This window comes from Trachurus japonicus, chromosome 5, assembly GCF_045865225.1.
Source record: "Trachurus japonicus isolate A0001 chromosome 5, Traja_1.0".
Lineage (NCBI taxonomy): Eukaryota > Metazoa > Chordata > Actinopteri > Carangiformes > Carangidae > Trachurus > Trachurus japonicus.
Window position 1 is genome coordinate 8049196 of NC_140911.1, and position 16341 is coordinate 8065536.

The following is a 16341-nucleotide window of genomic DNA, read 5'->3' on the forward strand; positions in this document are numbered from 1 at the left end:
GCGGGCCGATCTTCGTCTCAGAGCTGACAAAACTCTCCGGTAAGGCATCTTGAGCGGTCAAATGCCGGTAACGGGACGAGATCGGTCAAAATGGAGGGTTCAAGCTGAGACGGTTTATTTTGGTTCAAGCTAGCTACATCGAGGGTAGGTTAGCTTCCTATTTCAAAGTAAAAGCACAAATTCTATCGTCATGATTTTCTGTATGTAAAGGGAAACGGGTGTTTTATTTTGTGAAAGTAACCGGAAATGCGTTGGTTACAACGGCTAGCTTGAGTAGCGCCGAATTCGTCCGGACAAAATTGTAAACAGCTGGTATTTAGACAAATTAACGACACACTGCTGATCTAAACAGCTACTTTCTCGCCTAAACATGTTTGAAATGTCGATAAAGTGATATATTTACAGAGTTTAGAGCTAAAATGAAATCAGCTTCTGACTGCTGATTTCGGCTCGGGTAGCAGGCAGGCTAACACTACCCATACACTTCCAGCGTTTGAGCTAAACTAATTACGGGACGATACTGGCTCTATCTCCCTTGTTACTGCACGCACAGTCGAAAGGATGGTCTCTATCTTATTATCATGGACTCTGGAGTGAGGCAAGACATGGAAAAAAAATGTTGGCGTATCCCTTTAACAATTTGCTGTGAAAACCGATGTGTTGAGAGTGTTTGTGTTTCCTGTGGGATAATAATGATAATATTTATCCTTGGAATCAGAATCACAAAGTTGTTATGAATTATATAAGATTGCACGATCTCTGTGTTTGTATTCCTTTCCATTCTGGTGAGGGGCGTTGCTAATTTTAGGTCAGGTACAGCACATCTATGTATTGTTAATGAGCTGCTTCATACACACAAAGGAATGCAAATATCCACTTAGTTACACATGCTTGCTTGCTTGCATAACGGTAAATGTATAATGTATTCACTGTATTTCCTCAAAATGCATAACCATACACACTGATGTGATGTATGTTCAGACTGAGGCCAATGTTTAAGAGAGATGTGAAACCGTTCGTTCCTGTAGCTTATTTTGAGTGACAGATCAAATAATAAACATAGATATTATCTCAACCAAAAATGCTCAAGTTGGTCTTTTACCACAATAAAAACCATAATGAATATGTTCTCTATTGGAACAAAAAAGAAAAGAAGAGGCAAACGTTATCACTCATGAACAATTCATGACGACCCTCTTCATGTTCCCTCCTCCTCCTCCTCCTCCTCCTCCTTCACACAGTCAGATGAACGGTACCTGGAGAAAGCAGGCAGATGGCCATCAGCAGCACGTGTTCCTCCTCGTGCAGGCTCAGCTTCTTCAGGCCCACCTGGAACTTCACCAGCGGCTCCAACAGCTCCAGAGTGTGACCAGCTATAGAAGAAGAAGGGGAAGAAGAGGAAGAAGAAAAAGAAGAAGGAGAAGAAGGAGGAGCACATCATTAATGTGCAGTACATACAACCAGCTCCGTAGTATATATCACAGAAGAAGCGTCCTCCAGGGAACGGTACCATCCCTCTATTACTCATTAATATTTAATTTTGCCTCTCTGAATCATCTCTGGTGTGGATTTTTTCTTTTTTACTTCTTCATGCCTCCTGTACGTCCTCAGGTTTTTTACTACTAGTTCGGCAAAATTTTAATTAGGATAAGTTTATATTAAATGACTTTCCCCTCTGCACTTGTTTAGATGCCTAAAGGAGAAGTCATAAAAAAGGGTTGAAAAGTTTTTTTTTTCCCCAACACCGATTATCATGGGTATGTCTCCACTTTCTGGATTATGAATTGAGCATTGTAAGATAAACTAATTTGATTAATTAATTTCTGATTGGGTTTTCATGAAGCTAATAGAATAATCTAATAATATTGTGCAGTTTGTTGTGTGTAAAGACAAATATTAACAGCTTTAATAGAAACAATTAAACAAGACAAGGTATTATAAAATTATCACTTGTTCACTGTTGCACTGAACATTTTCTAATGATACACATCCATAATTATAATAGCTTTATTACATTAATAGCTTACTAATGAAACTTTAAAAGGACACAATCTCATGTAAAAGAGAGTTTAAAGAGTTTATTATTGCATCTATGACTCATGTTCATGTCAACTATATTTAAGAGGAGCACAACAGAGCTGCTGCTGCTGCTGCTGCTGCTGCTGCTGCTGCTGCTGCTGCTGCTGCTGCTGCTGCTCCTCGTGCAGACAGTGGTTGTTTTGTGTGGTGAGCAGGTCAGGACTGACATTCTTTGGTTGATCCCAGAAAGAGAGGGTCTTGTTTGAAAGGCAAATGAAAGCCACGCCCCCCCAGAGGGCCTGTAACTTGGCTTTTTTGCAAGAGAAATTAGCATCCTTCGCCGATGGGGTATGTACTGTACACAAAAGCCAACAGCCAGTAGTAACCTTATCTGTACTCCCAACACCAGTGATCCACCTCCTTAACGCCGCGCTGCCTCCTTCCAGCTCTGGAAAGAAGTGTTAATGTGTAACACGCACGTCTCTCTCTCTCTTGCTCGCGCTCTTTAACTATCAGCCGAGCAAAAAAAAAAAAAAACAAGTTGCCAAAGCCTGCGGAGGCATCGTCCCTCTTTTAACACTAGATTGTCTTCACAGCAGTCAAACTGTACACGTGGCAGCTTTAACACTGACCTTTGGTGACATCACTGATCTGGTATTTAAAGTCGGGCGCACCACAGCTCCAGGACATGTCTTCCAGGTTGAAGCTCTGATTTGAGCGCAGCATGATCACCTCGATGGCGCTGGACTTGAGCAGGGCGATCTGGTCCTCTGCTGTCAACTCCCTGTTGAGGAGAGAAATCGTTTTCAGTTTTAGTTATGATTTTGTAGCAGTTATTTTGTGTTGTTTTAACAGTCTTAAAATAATCTGTGATCCTGTCAACACCACATGACAGGGCACTGACACAGCAGCAGGTAAACAATAAGGAAAAGATTCACATCAAATACCTGCCCACTCTTTTTTTTTTTTTTTTATATCTGTTCAAGGTCGGTCAGTCTTTATCAGATATATGATGTGGAAGAACAAGAAATTACTCTTTCTTTGCTTCCTCCTCCTGTTGTGATGGGTGATAGTGTGTCTGAAAAGCTGTTGTGATGAACATTAGTCAAGCTGATGCCTCTTTGAGTGTCACCGCTGTCACAGTTAAAAGCATCAAGCAATGTTGAAGTGTCTTCAAATGTTTATGACATGAAAACTACTGAAAGTAGCAGCAGACATGAGCTGAAACACGCAGATCTTCAGGGGAGGTCCGGTGGTGTTTTTCAGGGCTTAGGGAGCAGATCATAAGTGAACAAACATTCCAGTGGTAATCCGACCACGTCCATCACTCGCTGCCAGTGGGAATGACAACTTTCAGGAAATACAGGCCCGGACTTGTTTTAGCCTCGACTTTGGGGTAACCCCTGAGACACAGAGCTTTTGTCCCTGTCAACACACTGAGAGAAGAACATGCTAGAGGGCAACAGTTGCCACATGTGAAAGGAAGGTATAGAGGGAGATAACGATGACAGAGCCTCGGGCAGACTTGGGCTATTTTGCCTTCATGGTCATAAATATTGTGCTTTCTATAGGATCTGCCCTGTACTAGGGATAAACCGGTTATCAACATGACAGATGATATCGGACGATATTCAGCATTTTTTCGATATTGTATTTTGAATTTATTTCGTATTGGCCATTTTTTCACCGATAACCAATAAAATAAATGTATTTTTTAAATGCACTCGCCGCTCTCTGCCTGAAGTCACCACTGAAACAAGATCTGTGTTGGAGTTTAAGTATTATTCACAGTTTACTGTACTCAGTCTATTCCCAGGTGTGTTATTCTAAATTCTGACACCAAAATTTACATTTTTACTGCAAATAAATATCGTTCTAAATATTAGTTTCCTTGATAACTAATAATTGGTATCGGTATCGGCCTTGAAAAAAACACATCGGTCGATCCTTACCCTGTACTCTTCCATAAGTCTTTAACATGCTCTTCAAATCTTGTGTGATCATCAGATTGGACAACCTGACAATGTACACGTTAAAAAAAAGAAAAAGAAAAAAAGGTGGACAGGTGATCGCTGCGTGCTGGAGGAATGTATTTCTGGAAAGGTTAGGTAATAACCCACTAACACACTTTAAGGGGCGAACTTGACATTAACAAACACTGCCGTGGAAAATGTGTAACCATCGTCCAGTGAGGGAACAACACAACATCAAAGATTTTTTTTTTCCACAATGTGTCGGCTCCCTGCAATATACAGTCTATCAGTGATCTATGGCCTTTAGACCACAGCCATCACTGTGGCACCGTATCGACTAATCAGGCAGAAAAACAAGTAGGTGTACAAAGTCTTCGACACACATTTAGGTAAAGAGTCACTCTGAGGCATGCAAATAAAAAATACATGAGGTCTCTGAACGTTCTGTTAGCACGGCCGCATTTAGGGTAAAAATTTTATTTCGTCAGTTACATAAGCAGGACTATTCAGAATGTAAACAACAAAGTCAACAAAGAAAATCAGATAAACAGAAAGTTCTCTGCAAGAACTGTACGGAGAGGCGAATGTGTGCCCTCTCCTTTATCTCTGTGCTGCAGCGTTATGTCAGCCATGAGCAGCGATAGACTGCTAAATGAAAACTGAAAGTCAGAGGTCAACTTTACTAATGCAAACCAGCCCGGACCGAAGACAGAAAACAGAACTGGTGGCGACTTGTCGTTACTGTATAGTATCCTTTCATCCTTTCATGTCAATGTGAATTTAGCGAGACAACCTTTTTTTTTTTTGTGGCCTATGTGGCAACAGGTCAACTCTCCAGACAAGGCATGCTTTTCTTTTTTTTTGTGTTCTTGCTAACATCAGTTTAAAAGGAACTATGCAAGATTTGCACCCCAATGACTGACTTGTAACAAGGAGAATTGAGCTCTCTTCCTTCCACTTAGCGTCTCTTGGCTGAAAAACCAACCTTGCAAGATCAAGAGTCTTTGACGTGGTGTCCCAGATCTGGTTTCGCGAGAAACATGGACTGCTTTACGGCACTACGACACAAACGCACCCCGTAATCCGTAATATCTTGTTAACGTTATCCACCTCGGTAGACATCGCTCCATAGAAGGCCTTCATTGAAAATAAATGCTCAAGCGGCAAGTTTTTACGACAGTGAAAATATGCACTGCAGGGGGAGCTCCGGAGAAAAAAAAGTGACCAAAACAGCGAAAAAGCGGACTTGCATAGTTCCCCTTTAATAAGAACTGAATTAAATGCAGAGAAACAGATGCATGCGAAGATGCTTTTTTTTTTTCTTTGCATGCAAACACACACACATGCAGGTTACACACCTGAACCCAGGGATCATCTTGGCAAATCCAATGACCTTCTGGATGCTATAGGAGACCAGGTCAGCTAGGTGAGGCAGCATGGAGAAGCTGGAGCCCTCCTCCTCACTGGAGTCAGGGCTGCTGCCCTGCTCCTGGTACATCATCAGCAGGTTGTTTAAGTTCATTTTGGTGTCTACAGACTCTGCAGAGGGGCAGGAGAAATAGAGCAGAGCAGAGCAGAGCCGAGAGGAGATCAGGGGAGGAGGAGGAGAAAAAAAAAGGCAGAAGAGAGTAGAAAAGAGGGGAGGGAAAACTGTTCATAAATAAAGCACAACAAAGTCACACTACTCCCCCGTGAACATACACTCTCTGTGCTCAGAGAACAGAGAGAAATCATGAAAATAGATAGGGCTTGTTGGCAGGAAGGATAATCTGAAAAAACACGAGTGTCAGGTCGGTAGAAGGGAGATGAAAGCTTCGGATGACATCTCCGACATGTGAAGATGTGAAGCATGCAGAGCTGGCTGGAATTTTTGTGTGTGCTCTCAGTGTTGGCAGTGAGCCGCGTGACCGCGTCCCTCGCTGTGTTCACTCCATTAGTGACGGAGGCATTAATGAACTGATGTTTACTAGAAGGAGTCAGGTGTCCACAGGGTACGGGTTATTCACAGGATTTCCACTGGATTCTCAGTAAAGCAGCATAACAGATTATGTAAGCCAACATGCTAACAGCTGAACTGGAAAAAACATAACTGCCATAAGTATTAACGCTTTTGATTTACTGGGGGAGAGAAAATAAAAATGGGTTTAATTATATTACAGGGGCTGGCCAGTGGTTGGTTTCACTTGATTTTAAGTCCTGGTACTGTGTGTTTCTTACCTGGAGAGTGACTGAAGGAGTCAGAGGAGGCATCAGACAGAGAGTGAAGAGAGGCAGCTCGGCTGGCGCTACGCGTCACTGGGCCTTCGCGCACAGGAGGCTGGACAGGAGGAAAAGAGGCACATGTAAAAGACCACAGAGGACAAATCCAAAAAACAGATATAAGACATCCAACAGCTGACCAATTTGTCCTCATTGTTCTGATTTCTATTCAAAAACACCACATCTGCTGGGGGAAAAAAAGAAAAAGAGATTTAAATTACTGGCCTGGAGTGTACTGTGTGTAATTTGTGGGGATGGAGACTAAAAAATGGATTTCAGAGGAGAAACAGCTCAAGGGACTGCTGGGTAGCATAAAGAGTCACAGAGGGATCTCAGTACAAAACTGAAAGTAACGCTAATAATGTTGATTTGTGGAACTATGGAAGTCACAAATTACAAACCCACAACTCTTGTTTAAGAGAGGCGGCGCTGTTCTATGTTAATGTTAGCATTTCAGCCTTTGATTTATTTTTTTAATGTAAATTTTTAAATCAGTGTAAACGCATCATCTCAATTTTTTATTTTTTATTTTTTTGGGTGACCACCAGAGCAAAACCATATTTAGACACGAACCCTGAAGCGGCAGAAGTCAGAGTAGGAGTCGTCGTATGTTTTGTGGTGCGCCTCCACCAGCGTGGCGATGACCTGACTTTGCTCGTCGGAGAGCCGTGGCCGCCGCGCCTCTCGCTCCGCTTCGCGCTGCGCCTCCTCGTCCTTCCTCCGTTGAATCAGGTCCTTCTTCCTCTGCACTTCCTCATCTGTCAGAATGACTGGGTGAGGAGGACGGAGGGCGGAGGTGGAGGAGGAAGAGGAGGAGGGGGGATGAAAGAGGGAAAGAGAGTGTTAGAATTACAATGCACACACATACACCGGGGAACAGGGGAAACAACTTTCAGGGGGAAACAACTTTCAGGAAAAAAAAACATGGATGGAGAACATAGTTTTTGTGAAAGAATGACATTAATAAAACCGAAGACCTTCTCCACGTTTCCTCTTTAATAGACTTCAGTAGACATTTAAAACAAAGCATCTGAGAACATTTTTTTTATTTTATGACTTCTCACGAGTCTCTTGGTTTAAAAAAAAAAAAAAGTTATTGAACTTGAGTAATTAAAAATTTCATTTAATGTACAGTACTTCCATATAATATCTCAGATGAGTATCTTTTTTTCTTGGTAGCCTATGAATATCTGACATGTTTTTGACCATCACACAATTTATGAATATGAAGAAGCGACTGGAAAACAAGATAATGAAAAAAAAACAAAAAACGCCTGAATGGCAGAATACAGGTGAAGTACAGAGCTTTTTAAAGCTTTTCACTATGTACTTGTCTTTTACATTGTGATGACAGCTATGTCAATGTGGTGCTGGGTGGAGGGGGGGGGTTGTTATTCTCTGGAGGAAGAGAATGGGAGGGGACAGTTCCATATGGAGACCCCTGCTGCAATGAACAAGTGAACGCATTGTCTTTGTTCTGTTCGCTCCTTGTTGTTCTAGCCACTGAATTAGCTCACAGAGTCAGAGAGAGAGAGACAGAGAGAGAACTGGGTCTCAACAACATGCTCCTGTTTGTGCAACAGCAACACTGTTCCCATACAGTAAATCGCAGCACCGGTGCCACTGCTCTCTTGTGGTATTCCCAGAAACACCCGAGGGAGAGAGAAAGAAAAAAAAACATCCATCTGGAAGTGAGAGGCCTTCGTTTTAACAGTGGCCTGTGTTTGTGTGTGTGTTTGTGTGTGGACATGGACAATATCCGGATATCGGGATATAAAAAAAAAAAAAAACTAGAAAAAGATGTACCTGCTATTTACAGACCGTGAAAATAAACAAGGCCTGTGTGGAGAGAAGAGGTTGTACATAACAGCAGGTGTTGAAACTTCAGATGGAGTAAACTTAGTGTATACAATGTGGGGAGGCTCCTGTAGTTCAAATAGAACGTGTAAACACTGTAATGGGGGTAAAGACCCTGGGACAGTTGACCACAGTCCAAACATTACATAATATTTACAAGAGCCCCCCCGCCAAAAAATTATAATTTGCATACAGTGGTTGTGTAAATTTTAATATTAACAACTGTAACGACTGACACTGTGAGGAAAAGCTAATTTAATGTTATTTATCTACAGTCGGTCACATTCATGTCAGAAATTGGCCTCGGATCAGTTCAGGATATAATGTTGATTCATATCCAGAACTTTCAGGTCACATTAAAATAAAAAATAAAAAATCATAAATCATAACCTAGTGTGATTAATCATGTAATTAATTACATGAACCGTGCACTGAACCCAAAAGGGGCCAAACTGGGATCAACCTAACGTAACTCCACTACTATTTAAGTACATGGTGTAAATCACACAGTGTGAGGTCAGGAGGAGTATTGACTTGAAGACATGTGGGTCACCTGTCATCATACTTACACTCTTTCATCATGCCAATGTCCACACAGCGTTTGAGCCGGCATGCCTGGCAGTGGCGCCGGTTGTCCTTCGTGATGGTGCAACTGCCGTTAAAGGGACATGTGAAGGTGGCCTTGCGCTTCATACTGCGCCTACAAGGAATTGTATACAATTTTAAAAAGTCTGTTAATATAATACATCAGAGTGTGGACACCAAAAAGCAGAGTTATTGCAAATGTAGTTAGCTACAGATCATGCATGTGGCTCTATATGTTTGTAACTGTGCTTAGAATAAGAATTCGACAAATAATAGCAATGTGGCACCTTTGACAGTGTTTTGCTCAAATAATAATCACAGTAGAACAGGATAAATATTTTGCCCTTCAGGTCTGGGGCTGAGTGGAACAGCACACATATGGCCGAGTGCCAAGGAATCCAGGGGTAAAAGATGAATCTCGCCAAACGATGACGCAGAGCGTAATGATTTAGTTGGTAATGGACCACTTTCCCATTTAAGTGAATGGGGAAGTGGTCTTTTTTTTTTTTTGGAGAGGGGGGGGGGGCCCACTGTATGTATGTGTGTATGAACATTTATACACAGATGTGAGGAAACACACACACACACACACACATGCTTGGTGAGAGTTCAAACAGAGGCCAGCTGAGAGACGAGGAAGGAGATTATTAAACATCCGTCTTTTTCATCCTCTCACTTTAAATATCGCGACTGCTGAGAGGAACAGACGCAAACGGACGGATACATCAAACACGCAACAAACTCAAAGAAAATCACGACGACTACCACTCGCTCCAGTTTTCCGTCTTTGGGGATAAATTGGAAACTGGTGTGTATCAATGAGCAGGGGGGGAAAGCATCGACTATAGGGCCGAGCTCATTTGTATTCTCTACCTCCTGCTGAGCATTAGCGTGAACAGGAATGTTGTCAGTGGGTTTGTGAGTATGTGTGTGTGTGTGCGCTCTTATGTAACTGTGGGTGGCAATTACATTTAATGTCCATGTGAGTGTGTGGGTGGCCGTTATTTATGCAACTTCGGACCTGTGTTTGTATGCAAATGTGTACATGTGTCAATAAATTAGTCAATATGCATCTCTCGGTTTTTAATCAGCGTGCTACGAGCTACACAAAGACTATTTTCTAGGTTGTGTGTGTGTAACCATCTCTATGCAACAATCATGTTAATTTATGTCTGCTTCATCACACACACACACACACACACACACACATATTATGCATTTGTGTACCTGAAGAAACCTTTGCATCCCTCACAGGTCATGGCGTTGAAGTGGAAGCCGGTGGCCTTGTCACCGCACACGCCGCAGATCCGCGGCATGTTCCTATCAAACTCATCAGGGGCCAGAGTGGACGTACTCACAACTGTGGGCTCCATCACTAAAAACACACAGAGAGAGGAGAGAGGGGGGGATGAAGAAGAAGGAGAGAAAAAAGAAAGAGAGAGAGAGAAAACAAATGAAATCAGCTCCTTGTTGTAGAAACTTTTCATTTCGCTTCCAATCAGAACAAGAAAATAAAAATGCGAACGAGGCTGCCAACTTCTAACATCTGAAGCACATTTGAGAATATTTTCTTAAATTATAATCTGTTCTGTGTTGCTGTTCACAAGATAACTGAGAACAAAAACAATAATAATAATGAAAAAAAGGAGTAAATGTTCGTTGTTTATGGGTCTTTTTAAAAATTGTATTTTCAACTATGATTATCTTTACAACGGTTGCTGTAAAAACCCGCTACACAGAAGTCAGACACATCTCTTTTCACCCATCTCCATGCCAACCAAACATTGTCCCTTTTCCTCCAGGAGAGGATTCAAACAAGTCCCAGTCTACCCTTTGGAGGTGAACTCAACTCCAGTGTTTTTTTGTCCTGGAGCGAGGAACTGGAGCCATATGAATCAAGTGGAAAAACCCTCGTTCCACTCCAAAATGCTGGATCTGGGTTACATTTGATTACATAGTGCTCTGAGTATCTATTTCACTTAACAGCCTCATGAGAGGGAGAAAAAAGGCATGTCACCGCAAGGCTAGCATCCTCATAAACAAACAATCACTGTCCTTTTTCACAAAGCTCCTTTCTTATTCTTTTCTTTTTGCTTCCACACTGTAGAGAGTGAAAGCGAAGCAAATGATGGAGGGGAGGGGGAGTGGAGGGCCGGGAGAGGGGAGGCGAGGTAACGAAACCGATAAAATAAATAAATAAATAAATAAATATAAAAAACCTCAATAAAGTCACAAATCAACAGCCAATGAGGTGAGAGCCCAGCTGAATAATTTAAAATGATTTGACAGAGCTCTCCATAATTCATGTCTAATTAATAAAACACCGTTCCCCCTAAAAGTCTTCACATACACTCCTGTAAATTCAACAGCTGGGCTCTTGATGTTGTTGTTGTTTTTCAGTTTAGTACAGTTGCGAATATCATACCCAGCACGCCAGTTCTATTAACAGGACATGTAGTCCTTATTAAAAACAAAAGGTCAAAAGAAGAGAGAGGAAACAGAGGATCCAGTCATCGCCTCAGCGCTGGGAGGCCTCATGGACGAGCAGCGAGGCTCAAGCATCTATAATATGTTGGCGTCTCGTATCACGGCACCACACGCTCTAACGAGGAACATCTGATACGGCAACCGTTGTGGTACACCGAAAACAGTATGTATGCGCACAACTGGAAGTAGCAGCAACTGACAGCAAATATTTGTGGAGGGGAATTCAGCAGATGGGTCGAACAGACCTTTGATAAACAACAGACCACAGAGAAACTCGTAGGTCGGTGGGAAAACACTTTAGGATTGTTTGGCTTCGCCGTGAGACTCCTGAAGCGGCAGCGAGCTCAGGGGCACGACGGCGATGTAAAGCAAAGCAGAGCAGAGCAGGACAGTGATTTCTCATAATATATAGGAGGAGGAAAACATGTGACAGTTGGTTAAATCTACACTGTAAATCCTCACAAGTGTGATACTTTAACTGGACTTTAAAAAACATTAACAGCTCGTCGTGACACAATATGTGAAAGTTCCTATGAGCAGTGTTTTGTTTGTGTAACTAAAATCTAGTTGTTTCAGTGGACAACAGGTCTTTCTGAGTGCAAAAGGTAAAGTACACATGTTGAGTCAAAGGTCCTGAAAAATAATGACAAACCAGGCTATAAAGGTTTTACACAAATTTCACATATTCCAGACAGTGTGACAGTTGTTATTGCAAAGACACCTGAAGGTGAGGCCTTGAAGGATTTAACTATGTGATATATAACACTTGGTATCCAGGTGAAGCAATGTGACGCAGGTTTCTTCTAACCCTAACCTGTGGCCTAAATTATCAGTAATTGCAATAACAGTGAGTTGTCACGTTTCCCTGAGCCACGTCTGTATGAAAGCCCTCAAAATTCGACAGGCAGTTTCCAAAGCAAACCAAATAATCTCATGAAATCACCATTTTCTGCAATTGAGGGTTTACCAAACTGTCTGACTTGCAACTTGTTGAGCATCACGGTGTTTTTAATAAAACTGATTTCACGGCGGAGAAATGTACCGTTTCAACCTGTGCCCCCAAAACCTTGTCTGTTTACGTCTGTTGCCAACAATGATTACTTTGCTTGTGGCTTTTATAGTGGGAGTGGTTGTACAGGCTGGGCCCACAAACACCAGAAATCATGGTCAGGTAATGTGAAAGAGGGGAGGGGGAGGAATAAATAAAGCCTAGTGGGTGTTGTTCTCATGTACGGTGTTAAAACTTTAGTCCTGCTGGCACTTTGAGAGGTGACAGACAAAATCGATGGAGAACTGTGACCCAACCTATTTACTAGATGGTCCACAGCAAATTAAAAACATATTAAATCCCTTATGCAGGCCTAAACCTATTACCTACAAAACTCTTAACTGCCATCATGTAATGAAATGTTACACAATACTTGACCAATATAATTATTCAGCGTAATTATAAAGCATAAAATCTGTTTCCCCCCGGTTGCAGACCGAGCAGGCAGGCAGGCGGACTAATCCCAGCACGCATTGGTACTCATCACTCACCGTGAACCAAGAGGGAAAAACAAGCATTCACCTTAACTATATCATCAACTGATCAGTGAAGTCAGTCCTGTGTGATTGCATTCAGCCTTGACAGGCCATTACACTAAATGCACAGTAGTATTGAGAGAGAGCTCTAAATAATGCATCAGGTTATTAGACCAGACCTGTACTCATTCCAGTCTTGGGCACGCGAAGCCAGGAGACGGGTTTGGGCTTTAGGCTTCGACTCACTGAACGACTCACTCTTGTTGAAGGATATAGATAAGTATTGTGTGTGTACGGCCTTCAGAGGCATCCATCAAATCTGTCACTGCTGTAATAATGCAAAAATATTACTCTTCTCAGTGTGTGTGTTACACCGCCACAAAGCCCAAGGATAAATCAGTAACACTGTGATTTCTGATTATCTTACAGGGCTGAGTCCAGCTCCACGACGGGCCGACCGAGTATGGATTTCTTACCTGACGGCTAACAGAAGCTGAAATTTATGAGTACTACCTTTTCTTTTTTTTAAAAGGAGCATCTACAACTTTAGTGCTTGTAGATTGTAACTAGACTAGTAGCACGGACACTATGCATTTACCACCACTGACTGTATTTACAACTGTGGATCTTTAGATTCAGTTTTTCCACATCCTTTCCAAACAAACAAAAAAAACTGCCTACACTTTCATTCATTAATTTTCTTCTGTCCGTTACATTCCTGTTAAGCCAGTTTGTAAACAAAAACAATCAAACCTACAAAATGTAACCACCACGTGAAATCAAGTTTGTATAGTAAAGTATCGTCAAATTACCGTGAATTATAGGAACGACAACGGACATTACTCGTGAGAATAAGATTTATTTTATTATTATTTTATTTTTTCCAAGCTTTAGCATAAAACATGATGCTACGGTGTGTCTGCATTAGAAAATAATTAATCTGATTGATATAAAAAGAACAGAAGAAACTAGGGGAACAAGACATAAGACACTTTTTGTATCGTATGACCTTAAAGCCACATGTTAGTCGGAAACTGTTTATGTAACAGTAAGTTAATTAAAGATTTCCTTGAGATAGGGATAATCAAAGGGATTATCTCTTACTTCACATCTCTGAATTTAATTTAGATTAATGCTTTAAGCATACTGTATTCATTAAATTGATTTTGACTGTCTGTGGTCCTGCGGTGCAGTGATATACATACAGCATTTTTATTCTATAACAACTTCTGGTAACAATATGAGGAGTCTGGATGAAACTTTGTAGAAATGTCATTTATGCTTCAACAGTAATAAATACTTAGTAAAAGTAGAGGGAATGGGGTTTCAAGAAAACAAACTAAACATTGTGTGCTAATCATTTCAATGTGATTAAACACTAAAACAAGAAAAACGAACCGCAAAGTACAAAGTAGAATGCTGTTCTCGTTTCATTTTTTCTTTAAACACACACACACACACACACTTCTTTGCTAACATCTAATCAAACATGACATGGCTGCACAACAGTCATTCACAAAGACAGAAATGGTGCCAGCAGAAATTCATACAGGAATGTCAAATATTAGCTTCTTCTTACTTCTGTCCTGGGGTTAGATTCAGTCACAGATAACGTACATTTTCCAGACAGCTTCAACCCGTCAATGTTTTCATTAAGAATCCCTTTATGTTTCACTCACATTAAAAATTTAAGAAATGGTGGAGAGATCAAGTCTGAGGCCACCGGTAGTTTCAGGCTGGGATGGGAATGAGCCATCCAAAGTAAAGCGCATTTGTATATCATTAAAAAAAAAAAAAACACTATGGGAAGGAAGATAAAACATGGACAATCGCAGTGTCTGAAACTGAGAGTTGTGCCAAAATCCATGAAAAGCGGAGAACTACAAGGGGGTAATTAAGGTAGCTCATCTCAACCACATGACCAGAGTGAGTAGGAATAAGCTTAGAGCAGCTGAAGGAGACAAATCTCTTGAACAAGAACAACTTCTACCCGATTGTTATGGCTGATACGTTGGTTTATGTCAAATATTTTGAAACTCTTACATTGCTTAAGCAGTTTATTGAATTTGGTTTGTGTCTTGAAACAGTTCTAACGCTGCACATGAGTGATTTCATTGTTTTGTGTCTTACTGAAGCACAAAGCAGGAAAAAAAAAAAAGGACCGGTTTAACATCATAATAAAGGTTTCTGAAATGTAAAGCTGGAGCAAGCCGACCAACAAACTCAATCTCGTTAAATCTAAATCTGCTTTTAAATTACTGATGAAAGTGTAGTATAATCATAAGGATTACCCATTATGGATACATTTGGGTATTTATATGGATATGCAGGTTGGTTTATGCATGAAATTCGGATTTAACATGCTTTTATCGTCCTTTTTCTGCCTTTTTAAGCACTTTGCAATCTCTAATTTTACATATATGAATCTTATAATTATAAACTAGATAATTGTTATTATATATGACATATTGTTGATATATATTTATCATTTAAGCATCAATTTTGCAGCAGTACAGTGTCCTCCAGCCTCTGTCATCTTCTGATCGCATTGCCATTGAAAGCAGCAAACGGCGGACATGTTTTCACTCTGCTTACGTGTCCGTTACATCTCACAACAACAGATAGTTCAGGATGAATTCTCATCTATTACTGTGTGAATGGCCATTTGCTGTTTGCAGTCAGAGAGAGAGGAAATGCCAGCCCACAGGAGAGCGCAGCGAGAGTAGTGTAGGAGGAGAGAGAGCGAGAGTGAGAGGGACGCAGCCAGAGAGAAGTGGAGTGGAGGAAACGCTGGAGAGATGGAGTAAAAACAGACAGAGATATATACATAGATACAAGCGTGTAGGGGAGGGGTGACCTCTTTGTCACAGCGACTTTCTGTGTCACAAAGACCAACTGTACCCTGCCGGCTGTCACAGATATGACAGGAGAAGTAGTACGAAGAGAGGGTACGCAGAGAGAGAGAGACGGAGAGAAAGAGTGAGAGAGAGGCCGTCCACACTAAACAGTCTGTTTTTGTTATTTTAAAAGCTGGCTAAAAATACACACTCATAAGCCACTTCAATTACTGGCTAAATATAAATACACGTCTCATCTCTGACAGGCCCTCATCTTGAAAAGTGTCAGGGGAAAAAGCAATTAGCTTTTCATGTTGGAATCACATTTATAGTGAGATTTATTTCTGCTGGTGCCGTTTCACTCCCATCTTTTTGTTTTTGTTTTTAAATCAAGGAGCCGATTTTTTGGCATTACGTGCTGTTTGTGTGTGCGCGATCACTTATCATTGTCACCGTTAAAATATCTGTTGGCCAGGCCACCTAAATTATGTATGAGAGACAGATATTTGTAGATATAAATCTTGGTGTGAGTCGTTTTTAGGTGGGAAACATTTAGGTTTTGGATTGTGTTTGGATGCTCACCACTTGTGACAACCACCACACCCTGCTGATCACCGACAGGGAAATAACACTGAGGACCCGGACAGTTCATTCATTATTTTTGGGGCTTGTTTTTGGAAGGCTAAAAAAAAAGGCCAACGATTCAATAAATAGTGCTGCAATTAACGATTCTTTTCGTCATTGATTAATCTAATCATGCCTTTCTCTTTTCCACAATAAGTCGTTAGCGACTGGGAAAA

General features: G+C 41.2%; 2 protein-coding genes across 3 annotated transcripts in view; one reads left to right on the plus strand and one right to left on the minus strand.

The window, feature by feature from the left end:
* The window catches only part of LOC146987004 (heme transporter hrg1-A-like), a 349260-nt gene that overhangs the window by 94584 nt on the left and 238335 nt on the right, over positions 1-16341 (plus strand). The window lies entirely within an intron of this gene.
* The window catches only part of LOC146987007 (vitamin D3 receptor B), a 30605-nt gene that overhangs the window by 7441 nt on the left and 6823 nt on the right, over positions 1-16341 (minus strand). For both annotated transcript variants that reach the window (XM_085775930.1, XM_085775932.1), the window contains exons 4-10: positions 9921-10068; positions 8678-8808; positions 6825-7021; positions 6210-6309; positions 5351-5531; positions 2652-2803; positions 1257-1373 (exon numbers count right to left, since the gene is read on the minus strand). In XM_085775930.1, coding sequence (XP_085632056.1) covers positions 1257-1373; positions 2652-2803; positions 5351-5531; positions 6210-6309; positions 6825-7021; positions 8678-8808; positions 9921-10066 — 1024 coding nt within the window. In that variant the 5' untranslated portion in view covers positions 10067-10068. The remainder of the gene's footprint in view (positions 1-1256; positions 1374-2651; positions 2804-5350; positions 5532-6209; positions 6310-6824; positions 7022-8677; positions 8809-9920; positions 10069-16341) is intronic.